At 43.0% G+C, this 21,991-nt stretch overlaps 1 protein-coding gene across 2 annotated transcripts in view; it reads right to left on the reverse strand.

The window, feature by feature from the left end:
- The window catches only part of MAP3K15 (mitogen-activated protein kinase kinase kinase 15), a 113,844-nt gene that overhangs the window by 25,440 nt on the left and 66,413 nt on the right, over positions 1 to 21,991 (reverse strand). For both annotated transcript variants that reach the window (XM_041740045.1, XM_041740044.1), the window contains 7 exons: positions 19,724 to 19,836; positions 19,330 to 19,489; positions 15,882 to 16,032; positions 14,374 to 14,481; positions 7,031 to 7,080; positions 4,970 to 5,065; positions 1,511 to 1,598 (listed from right to left, as the gene is read on the reverse strand). In XM_041740045.1, coding sequence (XP_041595979.1) covers positions 1,511 to 1,598; positions 4,970 to 5,065; positions 7,031 to 7,080; positions 14,374 to 14,481; positions 15,882 to 16,032; positions 19,330 to 19,489; positions 19,724 to 19,836 — 766 coding nt within the window. The remainder of the gene's footprint in view (positions 1 to 1,510; positions 1,599 to 4,969; positions 5,066 to 7,030; positions 7,081 to 14,373; positions 14,482 to 15,881; positions 16,033 to 19,329; positions 19,490 to 19,723; positions 19,837 to 21,991) is intronic.

The raw sequence follows: 21,991 nt of genomic DNA on the forward strand, positions 1-21,991 counted from the left end.
CTCCACCACCCCCGTCTCTGTGTCTCTCTCATGAATAAATAATAAAATCTTGAAAAAAAAAAGAATTAAAACTAGAACCACCTTACGATGCAGCAATTCCAATGCTGGGTATTTACCCAAAGAAAATGAAACCGCCAATTCAAAGAGATACATGCATCCCTACTTCACTGCAGCATTATTTACAACTTCCCCTTCTCAAGGGCGATCCTGAGGAATAGTTGAGAGCATCTGTACGGTGCCCAAAGCCCCACCCGGCAGAGTAAGTGTTCAATGAATGCCAGCTCTGAGAAGCCAGCCATGTGTTGAGTGCTGGGGTCCCTCGTCCTGGAGCACTGCTAGGTCTTCACAGCCCCGGCACATGGAAAGCACTTGGTCAACCTCGGTGGGGGAACCAAAGTTCGGGCTGTGCAGATGCCCTCGGGCCCCTGGAGGGGAGCAGCTGGGTCACCAGGAGTTCTCAAGGTGGGCCCATCTGAGTCCCAGGATGTCAGGGACACGCACTGCTGCTGATGGCACCTCTACCGCTCGCATTCTCATTCTTGATGCCTGGGGCCTGCTGCTCCTCCACGGTGAGGTCCGCCACCAGGTTCCGCTGGCAGGCCCTGAGCACCCCCACGGGGTGGGACACTGCCACGGCCTCCCTCTAGGTGCTCTTCCAGACTCGGCAACTCCCTCACCTGCTCTGTCAGGGTGCGGGCATACTTCTTAAGGCATCGATTGCAGCATCATACACTTCTAAGGTGAGGGGCCAGTCTCGTCCCGGCCTACCCCACAATATCACACATGCTGTTGGTCGCTACACGCGGGTCTTGCTCCTCCCGCGGGGCTCCGGCCCTCCCTCCCCCAAGTCCTGCAGGCGCCGCAGGGAGGGGAGCAGCCCGGGCAGCAGCAACAGCCCCGGGGCACAGCTCCTTCTGCTCAGGTAGGATGGAGCACAGGTCAAGGCCGCAGCAGGCACATGCTCCAGCCTCCTCTTGCCCACGGGGCGCCCGGCAGAGCAGCTTGAGACCCGTGGGCTCCCAGCTCCAGCTCCACAGGCAGGCCCACCCCAGGGCCTCCCTACCTGCCCTGCTCGCTCAGAGCCCCAGGGCTCACTGCCAGCATCCACCTCCCCGCTGTAGCCACAAGAGAGTATTTTTATTTTTTATTTAAATTAATTAACATATAGCATTTCATTAGTTTCAGAGGTAGAGTTGTGATTCATCAGTTGTATGTAACACCCAGTACTCGTTGCATCATGTGTCCTCCTTAATGCCTATCCCCCCCCCTTACCCCATTCCCCCCCACACCACTCCCCCCAGCAACCCTCAGTTTGTTTCCTGTGGTTAAGAGTATTTTTAAATATAAAGGATTTTCACACACAAAAATGGGACATTTTCTTTAAGCATCGAAGATACAATTGAACTCCAATAAAAAAATATACATATAAAAATATTTGTAATGGAAAAAATAAATTAAAAAAAGATACAAGAAGTAATTTTTTCCATGTTGTAGGTCTTCAGTGACTCACCTCTAAGGTGTCTCCATCAGTGTCCCCCTCCAGCTCCACTGTACTGCGCGCTGCGTTGCTTATCATCTCTTTAACCAAAGAGCAAAACCTAGAACAGCAAATGTCACAAAGATGCTAATTATCATCACTCATGTTCCCTAGCTTTAACTTATTAAACTGTGATTAAATATACATCAAGTTTTTACAAGTTCATAGAACAATCTACTCCTTGATTCACACAGCACTTTAATGGTTATCTCATCTAGTTCAAATACTCATGTGATACTTGAATCCCCTTCTATATACAGTGGCTCCGCTAATTGGTTGGTCAACTGAGGCTTGAATATCTCTAGTGACAGGGAACTCATTACCTCAGAAGGTTGCTCATTCTGTGGACAACTTGATGAGAAGTGCTTTATTTACATTGAACTAAGACTTCATTCATGTCGGTCCCATCCACGGACTGCTTAGAATTAATCCCTCTTCTACATAATAGCCCATTAGAAATGTACACAATTTTATTAAATCCCTGTCAATCTTTCCTCCTTGTTCCTTCAATGTTTCCTCCAGGACTTGTTTTTAAGTTACTCCACTAACAGGCAATTGTTGAAAGGTGTCCCTGTCTTACTCAAGTCTGGCCATATGACCAGTGTTCCCAAGGTGATCTAATTAGTGCTAAGGAAAGTGGGACTCCCACCCCTCAATGCTGTAGACACTCTTGTTCTAAGTGCAAAATAAGGTCTTGTAGAAGGAGGGTGTAGGGAGGAAACGTAGAAGGTGGCCTCATCATTCTGTTGACATAGATTAAGCTTACTATCAACTGTTACCCGCAGGTCTTTCTCACAAATGCTGCTGGGCCACATCAGGTATCTTAGACTTGTGAAGCTGTTTCTTTACATACAAGTGATTTGACTTACAAAATTTTTATTCAATTTAGGGTGGCAGGGAAGAGTACTGTACATCTGAAGATAATTCCCATAAAACGTTAAAATGGTCTTTTCTCTAATCCCATCCCACCTTTGCTTCTAATCTTTGAAAGCTGGGAAACACAACAGTCAGGAGACATGTGGTATGAACTCACCAAAGTAACTAAAATTCACAAGACATTACCACTCGTTGCTAAAAATGTGAAGTGAAATCCTCACACTCTGCTGGTGGAAATATAAAGTAATGACTTCAAAATCAAAATCGACCAGAGACCTAAATATAAGAGCTAAAACTCTAAGAAGAAAACAAACACCATAGAAAACCTTGGGTCAGGAAAACCCTTCTTAGGTGATCCCAAAACCACAAATGACCAAAGAAAAAACAAATTGAACTGCATCAAAATGTTAATCAACGGTGAACCACCACCCACAGAGGGCAGGGAAGTTATGTTCAAATCACACATCTGATGAAGGACTTGTATCCAGAATATATAAAGAACTCTCAAAAACATTTACAAAAATACAAATAACCCCTTTAAAAATAGGCAGTTTGGAGAAGCCTGGTAAACACTACTTTTTACCAGGTGAGCCAAGTTAATTTTACCAGTAACAAGATACTATATAGATCCTGATATAATGCATGAGAAGGACAGGACATCACTTCTGTGCTATTCCTTCCTAAAATGCATGGCACTAATGCAATCATGAGGAAAGAGCAAACAAACCCCAACTGATGGGCTACACCAGATCAATTGCCTGTGCTCTTTGAAAGCACTGAGTGAAGACAAAGAGGCACTTATGAAGATAAATGAGGACTACACAGATATGACCCTTAAATGTAACATGATCCTGGACTGGATGGCAAGACAGAGAAAAAAAATCTTGTGTTTTGCTGTGAAGGATAGTAGTTGAACAGTAAATAAAATGTGGCTAAGGTTTGTAGATTACAGAGCCATATCAATCGTAATTTCCTGATAACTGTGCTGTGATTATGTAAGTGAATCTTGTTTTTAGGAAATATGCACACAAGTAGTGAGAGGTAATGAAGCATTATGTCTACAACTCACTCAGCAGTTCAGAACAAAAATAATCATGAGTATGGAGTGAAGGTAAAACAAATGTAAAGGGTTAACACTGGGGAATTCTGGGTGAACTATATATGGAAATTCTTTGTACTGTTTTTCTCAAATTTTTTATTCATTAAAAAAATTTTGTTTTTAAATTTTAAGTAGGCTCCACACCCAACATAGGGCTTGGACTCACGACCCTGAGATTAAGAGTCGCATGCTCTACAGACTGAGCCAGCCAGGTGACCCTCTGAAACCTCCTTGTAGTTCTGAATATTTTTCAAAATAAAAGGCTAAAAAATTATTTTAATTGGGTGAAGGGTTTGAGCAGAGAGTTCTCCAAAGAAAATATATAAATGGCCAGTAAGCTTACGAAAAGATGCTCAGTATCATCAGTCATCAGGGAAATGCAGATCAAAAACACAATCAGACTCTACCTAACACCCACCAAGATGTCTAGAATTACAAGGATACACAATAACGCATGCAGCAAGGATGTGGAGAAATTAGAACCTTCATAATCTGCTGATGACAATGCAAAATCTGATCACAGTCTGGCAGCTCCTCAAGGGTTAAACACAGAGTTATGTAAGACCCAGTAATTTAGCTCCAAGGAAATGAAAACTCAGGTCCACACAAAAAGTAGGGCAAGTGAATGTCCTTAGTAGCATTATTTATGATAGCTAACAAGTGGAAACAACTCATATCTTTCAAGTTAACAAATAAATCAAGTATGTCCATACAATGGAAGAGTGATGAGCCGCAAAAAGAATGAAGTGCTGATATGATGGTACAGCATAGCTGCACCTTTTTTTTTTTAAAGGATTTTATTTATTTATTTGACAGAGCGAGCAAGCAAGTAAGCACAAGCAGGAGGAGGGGCAGAGGGAGAAGGAGAAGCAGACTCCTCACTGAGCAGGATGCAGGACTCGATCCCAGGATCCTGGGATCATGACCTAAGCCAAAGGCAGTAACTTAATTGACTGAGCCACCCAGGCACCCCAGCATAGATGAGCCTTGACAACATTATAATAACTAAAAAAAATATCAGACACAAAAGACCACATATGATATGATTCCATTTATATGAAATGTCAAGAACAGGCAAATCCACAGAGAATGAGAGAGAGAGAGAGAGAAGATTCATTTTTGCACAAGGAAGGGGTTGGGGGGATTAGTTTGAGGGAAAATGGGGAGTAACTGGTAATGGACACTAGGTTTCTTTTGAAGATCATGAAAATATTCTAAAGTTAGATTGTGGTGATGGTTGCAAAACCGTGAATAAACTGAAAAAAGACTGAACAACACTTTAAATGGGCAGACTGCATGGTATGTGAATTATACCTCAGTGAAATTATAAAAGTAACTTTCTGTAAGTTAAAATTTCAGGAAAGGCAGTGCATCTAATAAATATTCTCCCAACAAAGATCCTTCAAAACTTATTTGCCATAATTAGATCACAAACACCTGAATCAGCTGTAACTCACCTACTACACTGGTCTTCAGTGGAAAAGTAGATTTGAAAGTCATCAGAATTATCAAGGACATAAAGAAAACAACACCGTTCATCAAACTTGGATATGCTGTAAAATTGGAAAAACATAAGAAATCTTATTATTTTTAAGTTATGATGTCACTTTTACATTTTTGAGAAAAATCTAGTCCTAGATTTTCTTCCATTTTACAAATTTGCAAGATTTATTAATGTTTTAGTAAATACTCTCCAAATTTGACTTCTATTTCCCTACCAAATTTAAATAGCAGGGACATTTATCTTGCATATTTTTGAGTTTGTATTCATCAAATGACTTTTGTATGTATCGAGAACTTACCATTAGATACAGCGCTAAGCAAAGCATAGAACAGCAAGAATGCAAAATAAATATGGTCTCTCTCCCTCAAGAGTTTATCATTTCACACACAAGCCGGGAAACTTATTTGTGAAATAATGTATTATGGCATCTTAAGGAATTTCTAGACTTGAAAAATAACAGGACACAGAATTTGGGGCCACACAAGGAAGGTAGAAATCCATGTGGCATCTTAGCTCAAGAAAGGCCTTTACATGTTATCTGGTCTATTTCCACCTAAGGTCAGGATCTGACTCTACAGCATCTCACTCAATGTTCTGCTTTCCTGGACATAGCCAGTGACAGAAAATTACCATACTCCATCTGCTGATGGATTTCACCGCTAGAAAGTTCTTTACCTACACTGGGCCAAAGTCTACACAATGGCCTTCATTTTGCCAGGCAGCACTATGGAAAAGCCTAAATTCTCTTCAAACAAATGATGCTACTTTATGTTCCTCTAAGTCATCTCTCCCTGAGAGTCAAAGCTTCTTTAGCCATTCTTTTTGTGTCAGGGATTACATGACAAATATGGAGTTGAAACAGCAATAGTACAGGGTGATTTAAAAATACTTAAAACAAGGCTATGCATAAGTTTTGGAAACCAATTTGTAAAGGAACTATCACTGTTAGTTGGGTAGCACTGGGAATGTTCAACACGTGCTCTTTATAGCATATTGGTCCTAGGGTTTGATTCACCCTTTGCACATCCCTGATGATGGCTGAATGGCAGCAAGAGGCAGCTCTATGAGGAGGCACAAACAAAAGGTTCTTGACTATATATTCTCATATCACTTAGTTTCTGGAGTATTAAGTTTTTGAAAATGTTCAAGACTTTTAATTATATTTTTAAGCAGTATTACTCAAATACACTACTGTTCTTAAATTATTTCCCTCCCTTTGACATGACAAAAATATTATTCTAATTTAAACAGTGCTGTGCCTACGACAGGATCATACTATGTCTGGAGGTAACAGGGGATTCATTCAGAAGCCTGTGGTCTTCCAATCAGATAAAGGACATACAGTTCTCATCTGAGCCCTTCATGTAATGGAAAATATGAAGAAACAGAGTCCTGGAGAGGCTAAGTGATTTTGTCAAGGTTAAACAATGAAAGAAGGATTAGAACTCCCATCTGCTTTAGAGCTGCTCCTATTCTTAGATGTGCTGGCAGGGTAAAGCTCAGAGTGTAGCCACAAGGGTCACCAAATGGTCACTACCCCGATCCAAAGAACAAGCACCATAGCTCTCCTTGGATTACACCATATGCTCCCCCAACTGATAACAACAATGCCCCCGGCTCCATTACTCTATTCAGGAGACCCCAACCATGTGTCATTACCGTAACTCCTTTAGTCACTGGGATTCCGGGGTTCCCTGAGCACTTGAACATCAATGGCTCAGAGAAGAAACACTTTGTCTTCTGTATTTTTTTTTTAAAAAGTTTGAGACAAGAGAGAGTTTAGTCTATTGGATACCAAAAAAAAAAGCTTCTTTGTCACAACAAGCCAAGAAGCCCTTACTAGTAGCACACGAACAAGCTCAGGCAGGGTCACAAAAGAGAACATGGTCTATTTTGAATTATGTTAAAAATGAGAATATCACATATTATAAACAAGTGGAAACATTAAAGTAATAAAACACTGCCATCATTATTTGTATTAGAACAATAATGCCATTTTCCCTTATGTTCTTACCTTATTCCCCTAATGGAAGAAGCTGTAAAATTCCATTCATGAATTTGTTTCTGCAGGTTTTAAAGACAAAAGTCAGTAGAGCTTGACTTTTTTCCATGCCAAAAAACTTTTGATTTCATTCTCTGGTCAATTACTTCTGCTATTTTACTTTCAATAGAGATTTAGGAGTTAGAGCAATATATTTTATATAACTTGGAAGACCAAAAACATTTTTTCCTCTTTTTTTTAAGATTTTATTTATTTGAAAGAGTGCGCTCAAGCAGGGGAGGGAAGTGGCAGACAGAGGGAGAGGGAGGAGCACTCCCCACTAAGCAGGGAGCCTGATGTGGGGCTCCATCCCAACCTGAGCCAAAGACAGACGCTTAACCAACTGAGCCACCCAGGCACCCCCAGAAACATTTTCTAACGTATTGCAAAAAGTCATTTGTATCTTTAATCCAGTTTAGAGCAAAAGATATTTATTTGAAACAGAATAAGCACAGAGTAAGCACCACTGAATGGACTTTCATCTTCTGTCAACATACCAGGAAAACTAAAATGAGTTTGGGGACAGCCCACCTAAGTTGGTGACCTCTGAAAATATTTGCAGAAGAATGTGGCAGACAACAATGTTCTCCCATCTTTCTTTTTTCTCCCTGGGCACACAGCTAGCATACATTTCCCAGCCTCCCCTGCAGTTGGGTGGGGCCGCAAGAAGAGTTTTGATCAATGGGATGTGAGGAAGAATGATGTGTACCAACTGTGGGTATGGTTCATAATAACCTCAGCAATCCTCTATTCCACTATGAGAGGGAATGGGGACCCTGCCAACTTGGGTATGACACAAGGCATAACCTTTGATCATGTTAAGACATTGATATTTGGGGGCTATTTGTTTCAGCAGATCGCTTTTCATAACTAACACAAAGACTAACCTGGATTTCAATCTGTACAAGACGCATTTTTAAAGATAACTGTTTCCTCCCTCCACCACTACTGCCTGTACTTAACAAATGCTGCACAAAGCTAAGCTTCAGAAGAGAGATCCGAGGTACAATACCAATATGTCACAATAAGAGAAAATCATTCAAAATAAGGAAACACATTTGGTTGGCCCAAAGAATGTCCTAACTGACCAGCTAAGCACCCCCCTCCCCCAGAGAAATGTGAGAGCCAGAAGACTGGGCATATGGCTTAGGAGAACAGCCACGAGCAACTGGGTGATGAGTTTCCTGCCATCCTGGAGGAACGACAACAGGATGTGGGAGGATGGTCCTCAATGGGAGAAGGTCCACTTGACCGTGTTAAGTACCTGCTATGTGCCAGGCAAGGTACCAGCACTGAGGACATAACAAAGAACAAAGCCCCTGCCCTCGTGGGGCTTATATTCGCATGAGAGAGAACAAATTAAGTAGTAACTGAACAGCATGACAGAGGACGAAAAGCCAGAGAGAGCGGGGAAGGGCATTCAGGTGGGGCAGGGGTCATGATGTTAAACTGGGTGCTCCAAGAAGGCATCTCTGAGGACTCTTCAGCAGAAGGCTAAGGCAGGTGAAGGAGTGAGACTTGCAGATATAGTCCTGGGCTGAAGGGAAAAGTCATGTCCCCAGGGCATGTCTGGGGACCAGCAGAGAGGGAGTAGGAGAGGAGGTTGGAGAGCTCATGAGGAAGATGACACAGGGCCTTGGAGACCATCACCAGGCTCCCAGTTTCTACTCTGTAGAAGATGAGGTGAGGGCCGTGAGAGATAGAAGCATACATCAACATGGAAGCCCCCACCTGGGACCCAACCGTGTACAAAGACTGAGGGTATTTCAGAGGAGTTGTGTTCAAAGTCAGTGAAAGGTGGCGGTGGTGGAGAGCAGGAACCTGCTTCTGGATTCAGGTACAGAAACATGAACCAGGGCAGATTTCAGAGCACCTTGTCCAAGTCACCTACAGGCAAGAAGCTGCATGTATATAAAGAGCTTGGCCACAGAAGCTTTCAAAGTATCCCCAGATGGAAGGTTTACCCCACAGTGTAGCTTTAGGGAACTTCCTGATTTAGGAGGAAGATTTGCCGGTTAAGAAGTAAACAACACAGACTCCCGTCTTTCCCTTTATATCACAGTCAATGGGCATTTGTGTGTGTGTGGGGGGGGGGACCTGCTTTGTAGATACTATGGATATGAAAACATAGAAGTCATACTTGAGTTTGCAAAGCACTTGGGGAGAAGTTCTCAAAAAGTGATCAAAGAGCAATGGGAAATACTGTGGACACAATATAGGCAAGAAAGCAGCCTAATTCAGTGAAAGGGGAGGAAAGGTAGTTAGAGACGCTGCCGCACAAGTTAGGGCTTGGATGACTGGAAGAAGAAATCGCATGGAGTAAGGAGGACAGAAGAGCACACGTGGGACCCCGCAGGGCCAGCTCAGGGGACGAGAGGGTAGGATTACAGGGACTTGACACTCCATAAGAGAGCATGAGTTTGCATCTGTAAAGCCATGAGATTCAGTCATGGTTTTGGGGAAGAACAAGAGGACCAGAACAAGTGTTTTCAAATTATTAAACTTCTGAATTGAAGTATACCATATGTTCAGAAAAGGGCACAGTGATCATCGCAGTAAATTTTCACAAAATGAAGACTCGCTGTAGCCAGTTTCTAAATGAAGAGACAGAATAGGAACAGCAGCCCAGAAGCTTCCCTCATAAACCCCCACGCACCTAGTCATCCAAAGGTGGAAACAGCAACCGCTATTCTGATTTCTACCACCATGGAGAGTTTTGCCTGCCCTGCAATAACATGTAAATGAAATCATCAAGTCCACACTCCCTTGCATCTGCAGGTGGGGTTTTTCGTGAAACGCCTGGTGGTGGAAGTCAGGACTGCCCACCCGGTTTCTGATCTGCTGTCCTGGAGGGTCAACTGGCACAGAGTCCTCCATCATGACTGCGGTGGCTGTCTTCTCCCGGCAGGCAGCGACCTTACCCTTTCTGAGAATGGCTATTTTACTACATCTAAATCATGAGGAAATGGACTTGAGACTGTAGCTTTCCATGTCAGGGTCAGAAGCCTCCAGTAATCGTGCACTGGAAGCAGAGCCAGGGTGGGCTACAGAGCAATAGGCCAGGAGGCTAGAGGCAGGGGCATGTCTCCAGGGTCCCCTGGGTGCCGACTCAGCATTTGCCCTCCTGGTCCTAGAGTGTGCGCCTCTGGGGAGGCATCTTGGGAGTCTATGACAATTTTGTAGACTTTATATGCGCTTCTCCTGTTGCTAACATAAGCAGAAAAAGCAGTAACAATAACAGCTTTTCCTAACAAGCAGCCCTAGCTGTGTGCTCAGTGGCAGGGGCTACTGGATGCCTGTTGGCGACTCCAGGGCACAGGAGCTGCTGAGGGTGCAAGGCTGTGTATGTCCCTGCCCTGCACAGCCTACTCACACTGTTGTGCTGGGGGCACCTGGAGCCAGCTTAGGAAGGCCAACCGTGCACATCTCCTCCTAACCCCAAGTTGGAGCATCCACTGGAGGTTGCTTGAAACTGGCCATGGTGGGAACAGAACTGGAGGAACCAGCAAACACTACACGTCCCCATGCTGCTTGTTAAACATATACCAGCAGAAGTTTCTGAATCCTTGGCTAACAAACCAGAACTTAACCTACTCTTACAGCAGTGCAGCATGTAAGTGAACACGCACATGCGTGTGATCTCCCTCACCAGCCACAGCCCACCAGGAAAAAATGCAACATTGTGTAGAGAAATGTCATCTCACTCCAGACAAATCTGCTTGCTTTCACGATCTGCAGAATTTCAAAAATGTAAATGAAGGCTAAAGCAAAAGCTTCCTCTCAAAGCAAAAAAGGCAATTTCTATTTCCCTCAGACGTTTGTTCTGACAACTATGAGCACTTGTACAAAACATTTCATCAGTCAATGAAAACTAGCATTTGCTGCTTCTACCATTCTTTTCCATTTCTTATTATGGACTATGTTCAAAGTAACACATTTACAACTAGGGAGATAGTATATGTACCCATGGGAATGCCCATTAAGGGCAGCAAGCACTGTAGGATTCAATACAATGGACAAAGTTTATAGAATTCCACAAGCCCAAAGACATTTGGTTCTAAAAGTTTGAAGAGTCCACTTGAATAGGATTAGTTTCTTTCCTCAAGTACTTGTCAAGACATGAGGAGTTGAGTACGTACATCAATGGAATGGTCAGTTACAGATCAGAATTTTGAAAATCCTCTCCTATCACAGTGACATCAATGACACAAGAAAATCATCAAGGCTTGCTTCTAATACAAGAATTCCAACATCGAAAGCATGGGACCTGGAGGGGGGCACAAGGGGGCAGAAGCCAGGCTTTGGGGTTGGAGGGTGTCTGCTGATATTCTCTTCCTTAACCATGCTGGTTACTCAGGTGTGTTCAATTGGCAAACATCCATCGAACTATACATTTATGACTGATAGACTTTTTCAGTGTGTATACTTCCATAAAAGGTTAAAAACAGCCAAAGAGGTAAATTTAATAGAGAACATATTCATTCTTCAAAGGAGATCTGTTTGAACACCATGTGTAAATTTTATTGTGGTTTTTCTTTTGCACTCAAATATTTAATTAATACACACAGTACAGCAAAGCAAACAAAAAACCCCAAGCATGCATTCGGGCAGCTCATCTTCACTATTGGCTGAGTCTGATGAATAAGAAGGCTGCTTCTCTGTTAAATATTAGACAAAGTTACTGGCTTATACCTGTAATGTTTGGGTCTCTGCAAACCAGCTGTTGAAGCCCCAACCCCAAGTGCGCCAGGATTCTGAGATAGGGCCTTGGGGAGGCAAATCAGGTCATGAGGATGGAGCACCTACGATGGGATTAGTGCCCTTATTAAAAAAGACACAAGGGAAATACCTCCCCATCATCTGGGGGCACACAAGATGACAGCCTATTGTGACCTGGGGGAGAGGGCCCTCACCAAAACCTGACCACACTGGCATCCCACCCTGGGACTCCCAGCCTCCAGAACTGGGAGAAAGAAATATCTACTGTTTAAGCCCCCAATTCATGGTATCCTGTTACACAACTCAAGATTTCAAGTCTATTTCTTTTTTATATATATATACCTTTACTGAGGTATAATAGACGAAGACCTGCACAAATTTCATGTGCATAATCTGAGAAGTTTCAGACACCCATGGAACCATCACCACAATCAAGGTAATGGCCAGATCCAACATCTCCCCAAGTGTCCTTGGTCCCTTGGTCTTTGTTTTGTGTGTGTGTGTGGGGGGGGGTGGCGGGCAGGTAAGGACACATGAGATTCACTCTTTTAACAAATTCTGAAGTGCACAATGGCATACTAGTAACTATAGGGGCCATGGTGTACAGCACACATCGGCAACTTGTTCATCCAGCAGAAGTCAGACCTTGTACTCCCTGAACAATGGGGGGGGGGTGCTGTGTTAGGACTATTTCTGATAAGGAATTTCTTATATGATTCTGGCCCTCTGCTTATTCTACAATGTTGCATTTCATTTTTGAAGATATGGTCTGTATTTGCCTGATTAAGACATAATTGCTCACTCTCTTATATCCAGGAAAAAAAAATCCTTCTTTGCCAGGTTAATGGCAGACGTCTCCCCACACTCCATGAAAACATATACAAAGCAAATAGATCTACCTAGTGAATGCAATTGCCAAAGGTGCTAGATTACTAAAAATGTTTTATTAAAGAAAGAGGCTGAAGAAGTACTTCAGACACACACAGACAAAAACATAGTTACTACCACAGACACCAGGCACGGCCCAGTGTTTAAGTGGGCACTTAAAGTATTCTCTCTCCAGTATCATTGGTGTCAATATAAATTGAAGTGGTACAAACCTGACAGGAGCTTTCAAATTTTATTTATCTTTAGTATCTATCAAATTTCTTTTTTTAAAGATTTATTTATTCATGAGACACACACACACACACACACACACACACACACACACACACACACAGAGGCAGAGACACAGGCAGAGGGAGAAGCAGGCTCCATGCAGGGAGCCCAATGTGGGACTCAATTGCAGGTCTCCGGGATCACACCCTGAGCCAAAGGCAGACACTCAACGGCTGAGCCACCCAGGTGTCCCTTTCTTTTTCTTTTTTAAAGATCTTAGAGAGTCAATGGGGGCAGGGTCAGAGATGGAGGGACACAGATGATCTCAAGAAGACTTCCTGCTGAGTGAAGAGCCTGATCCCAGGATCCCAAGATCACAACATGAACTGAAACCAAGAGTCAGACTCTCAACTGACTGAGCCACCCAAGTGCCCCATAGCTATCAACTTTTAAACAAAGGTAGTCTTAAATCTAGCAGTTCCGTTTTGGGGAATCTCTGCTCCTGAAACAATCTATGGGAGCATGTAGGGTGCAACCACCAGGATGGGCACTGACCTCCTATCTATCATTGGCTAGAGTGCATGGGTGAGCCTGGAATGTGCACTGCAGGCAGGTAGGAAAATAAATTATGGTTCAACCATACTTGGAAAGGTATCACCATGATATGAGAATATAGGGAATATTACAATTAAAAACATCAGGTGGATGGATCACTGTGTGCTATCTGAAAAACTGTCTATGATGTAAGAATCAATCAAAACATCAAGTTGCAAAATAATATACACTGTATGATCTCACTTTAATGAAAATGCTTCTCTCTCTCTCTCTCTCTCTCTCTCCACACACACACACACACACACACACACACACACACACACACACACACGTTTGCATGCATACACCCACCTACACATACATAAGGGAGTTTAGAGAATGGTAAAGATGGATATCCACCCAGTCACTGGGGAGGGGAATGGGAAGGAGGTTTTGGGGGATTTGGAGGGACTTTCCCCATTACTACTCATGGTTTTTTAAAGATTTTATTTATTTATTTGACAGAGAGCGCGCACAAGCAGGAGGAATGGCAGAGAGAGAGGGAAAAGCAGGCTCCCTGCAGAGCAGGGACTCTGACTTGGGACTTGATCTCAGGACCCTGGAATCATGACCTGAGCCAAAGGTAGAGGCTTATCTGGTTGAGCCACCCTAGGCACCCTTAACTTCTTTTCTCAACAAGCCTGTATTCATTCACATAAATATACACACATTCATTCATACACACAGATACACAAATATATAATATAAACATATATAAAATGGGAAAACCAGCATCCTCTCTCCCATCTGTAATTATACTCTCATACACTCCTGGACCTTACCTTACAAGTCAGTCACAGGTGCCTGTTCTTTCAAGTACTACAACAAAGACTCTCTTACTTGAACACTGAATTTGTGACGACACAACAGAGAATAAAGAGAGCTGTGATTTTTTTTCTTACCATTTCTGTGGGTGAGACATGCCACAGAGAAACTGTCTTCTCCTCAGCCTCATTATTTATAGAGACATACGAAGGCTGGTAGACTTTGGTTGGTTCTATCACCAGCACCTAAAAGAACAGATTTCTGTGACACACAGGAACATACCACAGACAGGTCACTCTGCCCAGTGAGCAAGTAGAAAGTGCTTTACTCCACAAGTATTTGAGTCTGTGTGCCAACATTGCTCTAGGGCCCATGGACACCAGTCATGACAGAAGTCTCCTCCCCACATGGGAGTCCATGCTCTGATGGGGCAGATAAGAAATACACACATAGGGATATGGAATATGGTCACATAGGCAGCTCTGAGCCAAGTACAACAGAATAAAGGTGTATGCGGGGTCACTTTAGCCAGGGTGGCCAAGAAAGGCCTGCCCAAGGAGGTGACAGAAGAAACAGGGAAGCAACAGTTTTTTAGAGAAATGAAGGAAACTGGATGATCTGCAGGTAGGTACCCAAGTCTGTAAAAAATACAAGAGGACTTATGCTAAGTGAGGTGACATTCCATCAGTAATGTTTTATTGCTGGGGGTCAGGGAGGGAGGGAAGGGGAGGAAGAGAGGAGATGGGGAGAGAGGAAGAGAATGAATGAATGAATTTCCAAAGCAAGTAAAACAACATATTTAAGGTCGCTAAATCTGGGTAGAGATTACACAAGTGTCTGTTCCATTATTTTTTTGGTACCTTTCAATAAGTTTGAAATATTTCATAATTAAAAAATTTTCAAACTTATTACCCAAGAACAAAATCATTATCATAATCATTTCAAACAACTTAATCTCCATTAGAAGTTTAATGAAATTCCTCAACATGGCACGTTCACAAAAATCTCATGGCATAAATATGAAATATAATGATCTGAAGCTCAATATCTAGGGTGCTTAGATATCTTAAGATTCCTTGTAAGGTGGTCGTCTAAATTTGACACAAAAAGCTAATCGCCATTTTGCTTTCCAATAATATTTTAAAAATTAACTAGTGGCATTGGAGGCAAACCAAAGCTCAACAGCAAACAGCACCAAGTTCCAAAATTTTACTATTACTCTTGCACTGATTTAGAACAGGGTTCCCCCACTATGGCACTGCTGACATTTGGGGCTGGGTATTTCTGTGCTGGGGGAGGGGCTAACCCATGCACTGTGGGTGGCTGGCAGCACCCCTGGCCCTCACCCCACTAACTGCCAGGAGCAAAACCTTCCTTGCAGTCGTGTCAACCGAAAATGTCTCCAGATACTCCCAAATGTCCGCCAAGAGACAAAATGACTCTCAGTTAAGACCACTATTTTAGAGGCCATAGCCGACTTTCTAGTGAGTTGATCGATCAACTGGCTGATTCTACATAAGACTGATGGGTATCTAATATTTTCAATTACTCTAAGGTTTTTCTACGTTTCAGAGTAGTCAATAATTAGCACCAATCCCCAGTTTCTTTTATTCTATCTGAAAGAAATGGATTTAGCATGACTTACTGGAAATCTGAGTCCATTAGTAGCTTCATTTGTTGCCTCAAAAATCATATCTAACCAGAAGTTAAGCCGTTCTTGCCTGGGTGAATGTTCAGTAATGGATTTCTTGAAGCGCTGAATTAATAACAAGTTCTGAACTAACGACCGGAGGTACCTGGAAAAATCAAGAGCACCAATAAATTAGATTCTTCAAGAAATGGAATCAATTCTACTCCCTTTAAAAAAGGTTTCCCAAAAGCTTCATTTACTTAAAATCATATTGTGTAATGAGTGCTTCTTTATCATTTGGCAGCCACAGACTTAATTAAAAGAAATCCAAAGAGCGGTCAAAATAAGTCTGTCCAACGAAATCATACAACATGGCTTTTTACCAACATTGGGTTAATGGTATTCAAAGTGTGGACACTGGCAAACATTTGCTAACTTGTCTTAAAAACAAAAACATGCAGTTTGAAATTCAAACCAATTACAAAATGGCAAACTCATGGTCTTTTTTGAACTTAACCTTTTTAAGTGATTGTAGATTTATATATAGTCATAAGAAACAATACAGAGAGATCTCATGTACCCTTGGCCCGATTTGTACCAATGATGATAGCTCATAAAATTCTAGAACAAGATCACAAGTAGGATATTGACATGGATACAGTTAAGATAAAAAATACTTTCACTGTCACAAGGATCCCTCCCCCTCCCGTCTCCCTTATACAGTCATACCATTTCCCTTCCATCCCTCCTCTTCTTCTTGACCTCTGCCAGTCACCAATGTGAAACTCATTGTATTTTTTAAAATTAGGTCTGACCAGGTAGATTTTGAAGTTTTGAGATCTTCAATCTCACCACATCTTTACTGGTCACATCCTCTCTGGTAGTGAATGCAGATGGTTGAGTTGAAAGCATCAGAGTATTATTTTGTCCTTTGAGGACCAAGTCTGGAGCTGCCCTGGGAAGGCAGATCAGCTTAACTCAGACTGACTTGCTTGGGTACTGTGCACTGAACAATGAACTCAGTAGGCCTAGATTGTCTAAACTCTACAGATTCCAAAGAAAGGTCTGGCCCTTGACTGGCTTTTGGAACATCATCTTTGAGTCCTTGGGCTATTCAGTCTGGTAAGAATGTTTCTGTTTACCGGGGGCCTTGGGCCACACCACCTAGTCCATCCTAACAATAGGACTCAAGGTCGGGGCCTTGGGCCATGCTATATCAGTGTCATCTCCAGAGGGGCTGGGGACTCGGTAACTAAGGTCAACCACATGGATGCTCCATACCTGTACAACCGACAGCCCCCTCATAAAACCCTGAACACCAAGCCTTGGTGAGCCTCCCTGGTTGTCAATACTTTGTGTGTGCTGCCATCCATAGTTGTGGAGAGAAATCGGCACTGTGTAAGTCACCCCACTGGGTGCGGACAGCGGGACGCTGGTGCCTGGCCTCTTCCGGACTCTACCCTGTATGCCTTGTGCCTCTGCTGACTTCCGTCTGTATATACGTGTGTTGTAATAATCTTAACCCTGAGTACAACAGCCATTCTGAGTCCTATGAGTTCTTCTAGTGAATCATGAACCCCGGGGCGGTCTTGGGGCTACGATATTAGGTGCCCACACTGTCAGCCAGGGTAGGTGCGGATGCACTGAGAATGCACCAAGGCTCAGCTGTCACCTCTGTGGAGTCCGCTCTGTCTGGATTAGGTGCAGCAGAGCACCTGAAAAGTTCTGGAAAAAGCAGCTGCTCCAGGAGGGCTAGAGGCTCTGCCTGCCTCCCTGTTCGTGCAGCCTCAGAAAGACTTCCAAGATGTTGATATGGTTTGGGGATCACATTTGGGTCTTTCAGACTGGGAAGAAATGGGGTTCAACTGAAAACGACTACAGACATTCTGATCCCTGTGAGTCCAGACTGTCCTACTGAGCTGGGCAAGAACAGGGGGCAGATGAAAGTGGATCATTAAACGTAAAAAATTTTAAATTATGCATGTAATCCAAATGCATTTTAGACAAATTAGAAAAATGAAGATAAAAAAGATTAAAAACTTCTCATAAGGCTATGTCTCTGAGAGAACCACTGTCACCCTTTTGGAGAGAACCCCTCATTCAATGATTGCACAGATACTGGGACACCTGCGTGGCTCAGTGGTTGCGCATCTGCCTTCGGCTCAGGGCACGATCCCGGAGTTCCGGGATCGAGTCCCACATCAGGCTCCCTGCAAGGAGCCAGCTTCTCCCTTTGCCTATGTCTCTGCCTCTCTGTGTCTCTCATGAATGATAAATAAATCTTAAAAAATAATTACACAGATATCTAGTGAGCACCTATTATGAGACCACAGGAATCAATGACAGAATGATGATTCTCATGGAGCTTCACATCAACTGGCAAGTCAGCTATTGCCCACCCCTTGCCGACTTTACTCTGAGTTACACATCGAACACCACTTTTTAATGAAAAGGAGTCCACAGAGAACAGTGGTTCTCAAAGCGTGATTTCCCAGACCAGCAGCAGACTGTCAGCTGTAGATGCAAATTCTCAGGCCCCTTCCTAGACCTTTGGAACCAGATATCCTAAGGGTGGGCACAGCAATCTGTGTGTTTTTTTTTAAGATTTTATTTATTTATTCATGAGAGACACAGGGAGAGAGAGAAAGAGGGGCAGAGACACAGGCAGAGGGAGAAGCAGGCTCCATGCAGGTAGCCTGATGCGGGACTCAATCCTGGGACTCCAGGATCACGCCCTGGGCCGAAGGCAGGCGCTAAACTGCTGAGCCACCTAGGGATCCCCCAACAATCTGTGTTTTAATCAACACAGTGGATTCAGATACACAAACAATTTTGAGAACCGCTGAGTGAGAACAATATACCCTGCTGTTGGCTTTTCTTATTCTGGGACAGACCATGAACACATGTCCATGTTTCCCAGTGTTCTTTCTTGCATGTTTTAATGGCTACATAATGGGCTAACCTGTGGCCACTGCTGTGCCACCATGTTTTTGACCGTATCTTGGTCTTTTTTTTTTTTTTTTTTTTTTTTTTTAGTACCAGTTTCCATTTGTGATGCACATTGCTTTCTTGGTGTGCTTTTAGCTCTACTACCCACTTTTTCACAAATACATGCTAGTACCAAAGAATGTTTTGTTCTCAATGACCGAGATGACCTGAAGAAATTAATAAGATTGAAAGTCTCATCTTGGAGATAGAGCACACAGGGACATATTCCATACATGTATGTGCCAGTGGGTCTGTCCTTCCCTCCTGTCACATAAAACCAAGTGAGCCTGCGGAGCTGTTTTTGCTACCATTATATTGTTTATGTTAATGAAGAAGTCAGAAAGACAAACACAGCAAGTGTTACTGTCTTTTGCAATTTTGCCACTTTCCCCTTCAGAACAAGATCAGATATTGAGAGAAGTGAGGACCCCCCACCACACACACACACACACACACACACACACACACGACTCACCAAACTGGAGGTCTCAGTTTGAACAACCTCTCTGCCGCCTGGACCGCCTTCCCGACATCATTGGCCAACACACCGACGGTGACAAACTGACCCACATCCCAGTAATTGCTCATTTTCTCCAAGCTCCCTTTCCTTCCCAACAAACTGTTCAGCCGGACACCTGAAGGATTTGAATTTTAATGAAGTTATGAAAAATATTTCTAGCTTCTCTCCTATTATGCAAGCCTTTAGAGAGAGGAAATAGCATGCACTTTATTTTGGCTGCTGTCTCAGGTGTGCTATCAGAGAATAACTGTTACCTGTGAAATAAAATGCTTGTTATTTGAAGATAATTTTTAATGCTGAATTGGGGTGACCAAAGCCTATCAACTCCTGTGATCATAAATAGCTTTACCTATCTTTCTTAGTTCCATGGAAGTTTCAAATTGTTGTCCAGCAACTATCAGCAGAACTGCCAGGTTAATTCCTGAATAGAGAGATGACTGGAGCTCAAAGCCTTTGCGGTACCTGTAATGACAGACCCGCCAGATTATCATGGTACAAGGAAAAAATGGTAAGTAATGGCACAAGCCAACCTTCTCATGAACTCTTCTTTAAAAATGTCATAACACTAAGTAGTTAAAAAAACTGATGAGGAAAATTTTTTAAAGATTTATTTGACAGAAAGAGAAAGAGAGAGAGAGAGAGAGAGAGAGAGAATGAGAACACAAGCACAAGCAGGGGGACAAGCAGGAGAGGGAGAAGCAGCCTCCCTGCTGAGCAGGGAGCCCAGTGCAGAGCTCAATTCCAGGACCCCGGGATCATGACCTCAGCAGAAGGCAGACACTTAACTGACTGAGCCAGTCAGGTGCCCCAGGTTTTATTTATATATATATATAATCACTGTATAAAATAAATTACATTAAAGTATACAAAAGAAATTTAAAACCTTTTATAACTCTACCCCCATAAAGCAGACCACAACTGGATGTCCAAATTTCATCTTAAAAGTTAGACTCCATTTGTACACAGAGCATTTTTCATTACATAGGAATTCCATCAATTGTAGGCTATTACTCTGCAGGCTGTTTGCTTTTATCACAAAATGGAGTCGGTTTTTCCTGTAGGAAGCAGTGTTGCCAGAATCCTGGACTCTAGATTACTCTGCAAATAGTGGCATAAAGTGAGAGAAAGAGCAGAGATCTATTCCACTAGGATAAAGAACAATATCTGAAACATAGCATACCATTTTAGTACCAGAAGTTTAGAGAGTGCCATTTTAATTCTCTTTTTTCTTTACATAGAAAGCTTCTTTCCCTTCCATGAGTGGGTAGAAATATCATGGACGGGGGAAAAAAGAATTTGATCAATGAAGTAATGACAATGAAATGTCTTTAAGTGGCACTGTTCATACCAAAGGCTTGTAAACCAGGAGGAATTTGATCACTCACATGACAACAAGAGAATTAAACACCAACAAAATATTTATTGTGGAAGGGAGAACCCATCCTATAAGTCAGTTAAAATTTAGTTTTATGAACTTTGGGGCAGTACATGAGCACACTTCAGATGGACGGAGGGACCAACTAACACTAAGAAAGTTGTTTCAACCCCAGTCAACAAAATTCCAATAAAATTGAACCCTACCCCAAATGTTTTGGGGATTTTCAAAATCATATCTTATGGTATTTGATTCCTCCCCTGCTACGTTCTTTTACTATCAAAAGTTATCTGAGCATAGGGTGGGCTTCACTCTGCCTCTCATCTGCCCAGCTTAGGTGTAGACAAAATTTGAGCATGCAGTCAGGACTGCAGTTCCAGGTTTGCCTCTCACAGCCCCCTGCCTCCCTGGGTCACATGGTCCAGTTCAGTACCAGAGAGCCTGGCTGAGACGATCCCAAGGTCTCACCAAAGCTAATGTACCAGAAAGACTAAGCTTCATTTGCCCTTGGACCCCCCGCCTCCTTAAGTGGATGGAGAAAGGCTCCTAAGACTTTCTTCAAGGAGCCACAGGCAGTCATCTCCTGACTCGGGGGCTGAATTCTTGGCCACTGTGGTGGCAACACAGCTTCCTATTTTGGCTCTACCCAACATTAATTCCCCTTCAATGCCCTGAGTGACTCCTATCGCAATAGTACATCAGGTACTACTGGGAATTTACTAAGAATAAAATGGGGTCCCTGCCCTCCACAAACCCACACTGCGGTGGAGGTAATAAGATCCCCACACAAGCTGGTACAATTAGGGAAAATACTAATGTTGAGTGGGATAAGTATCCTTACACCACACAAATCCAAGTCTAGAGGGACCCACAGATGGTATGTGGGGCCATCTCTAGAAGCTTGAGCGATGGTATGAAGATGGACAGATGTGCAGCAGCAGTGATTTGGAAAGGAAATACCCAACACAGAAAAAGGCAAAAGCAGAGACGGGAGCCTGTGGTACGCCCAGGAAAATTCGGTTCAGTTGGATATGTTTCAGGTAGGGGGGAACAGGGCTCAGGGTGGGTTGGAGAAAGTCTGCAGAGCACATAGAATGGTAATCTAAGAGTTTGAATTGTTATTTAATAGGGAACGGAGAGCCGCTGTGGGTGGGTCTCTAAGCTTTAGGAAGAAAAAGGAATGGTGGTTCAATAGATGAAGAATAGACTCTAGAGACACCAAGCAGAGAGCATGCTTGGGAT

The sequence above is a fragment of the Vulpes lagopus genome, chromosome X, assembly GCF_018345385.1.
Source record: "Vulpes lagopus strain Blue_001 chromosome X, ASM1834538v1, whole genome shotgun sequence".
Taxonomy (NCBI): domain Eukaryota; kingdom Metazoa; phylum Chordata; class Mammalia; order Carnivora; family Canidae; genus Vulpes; species Vulpes lagopus.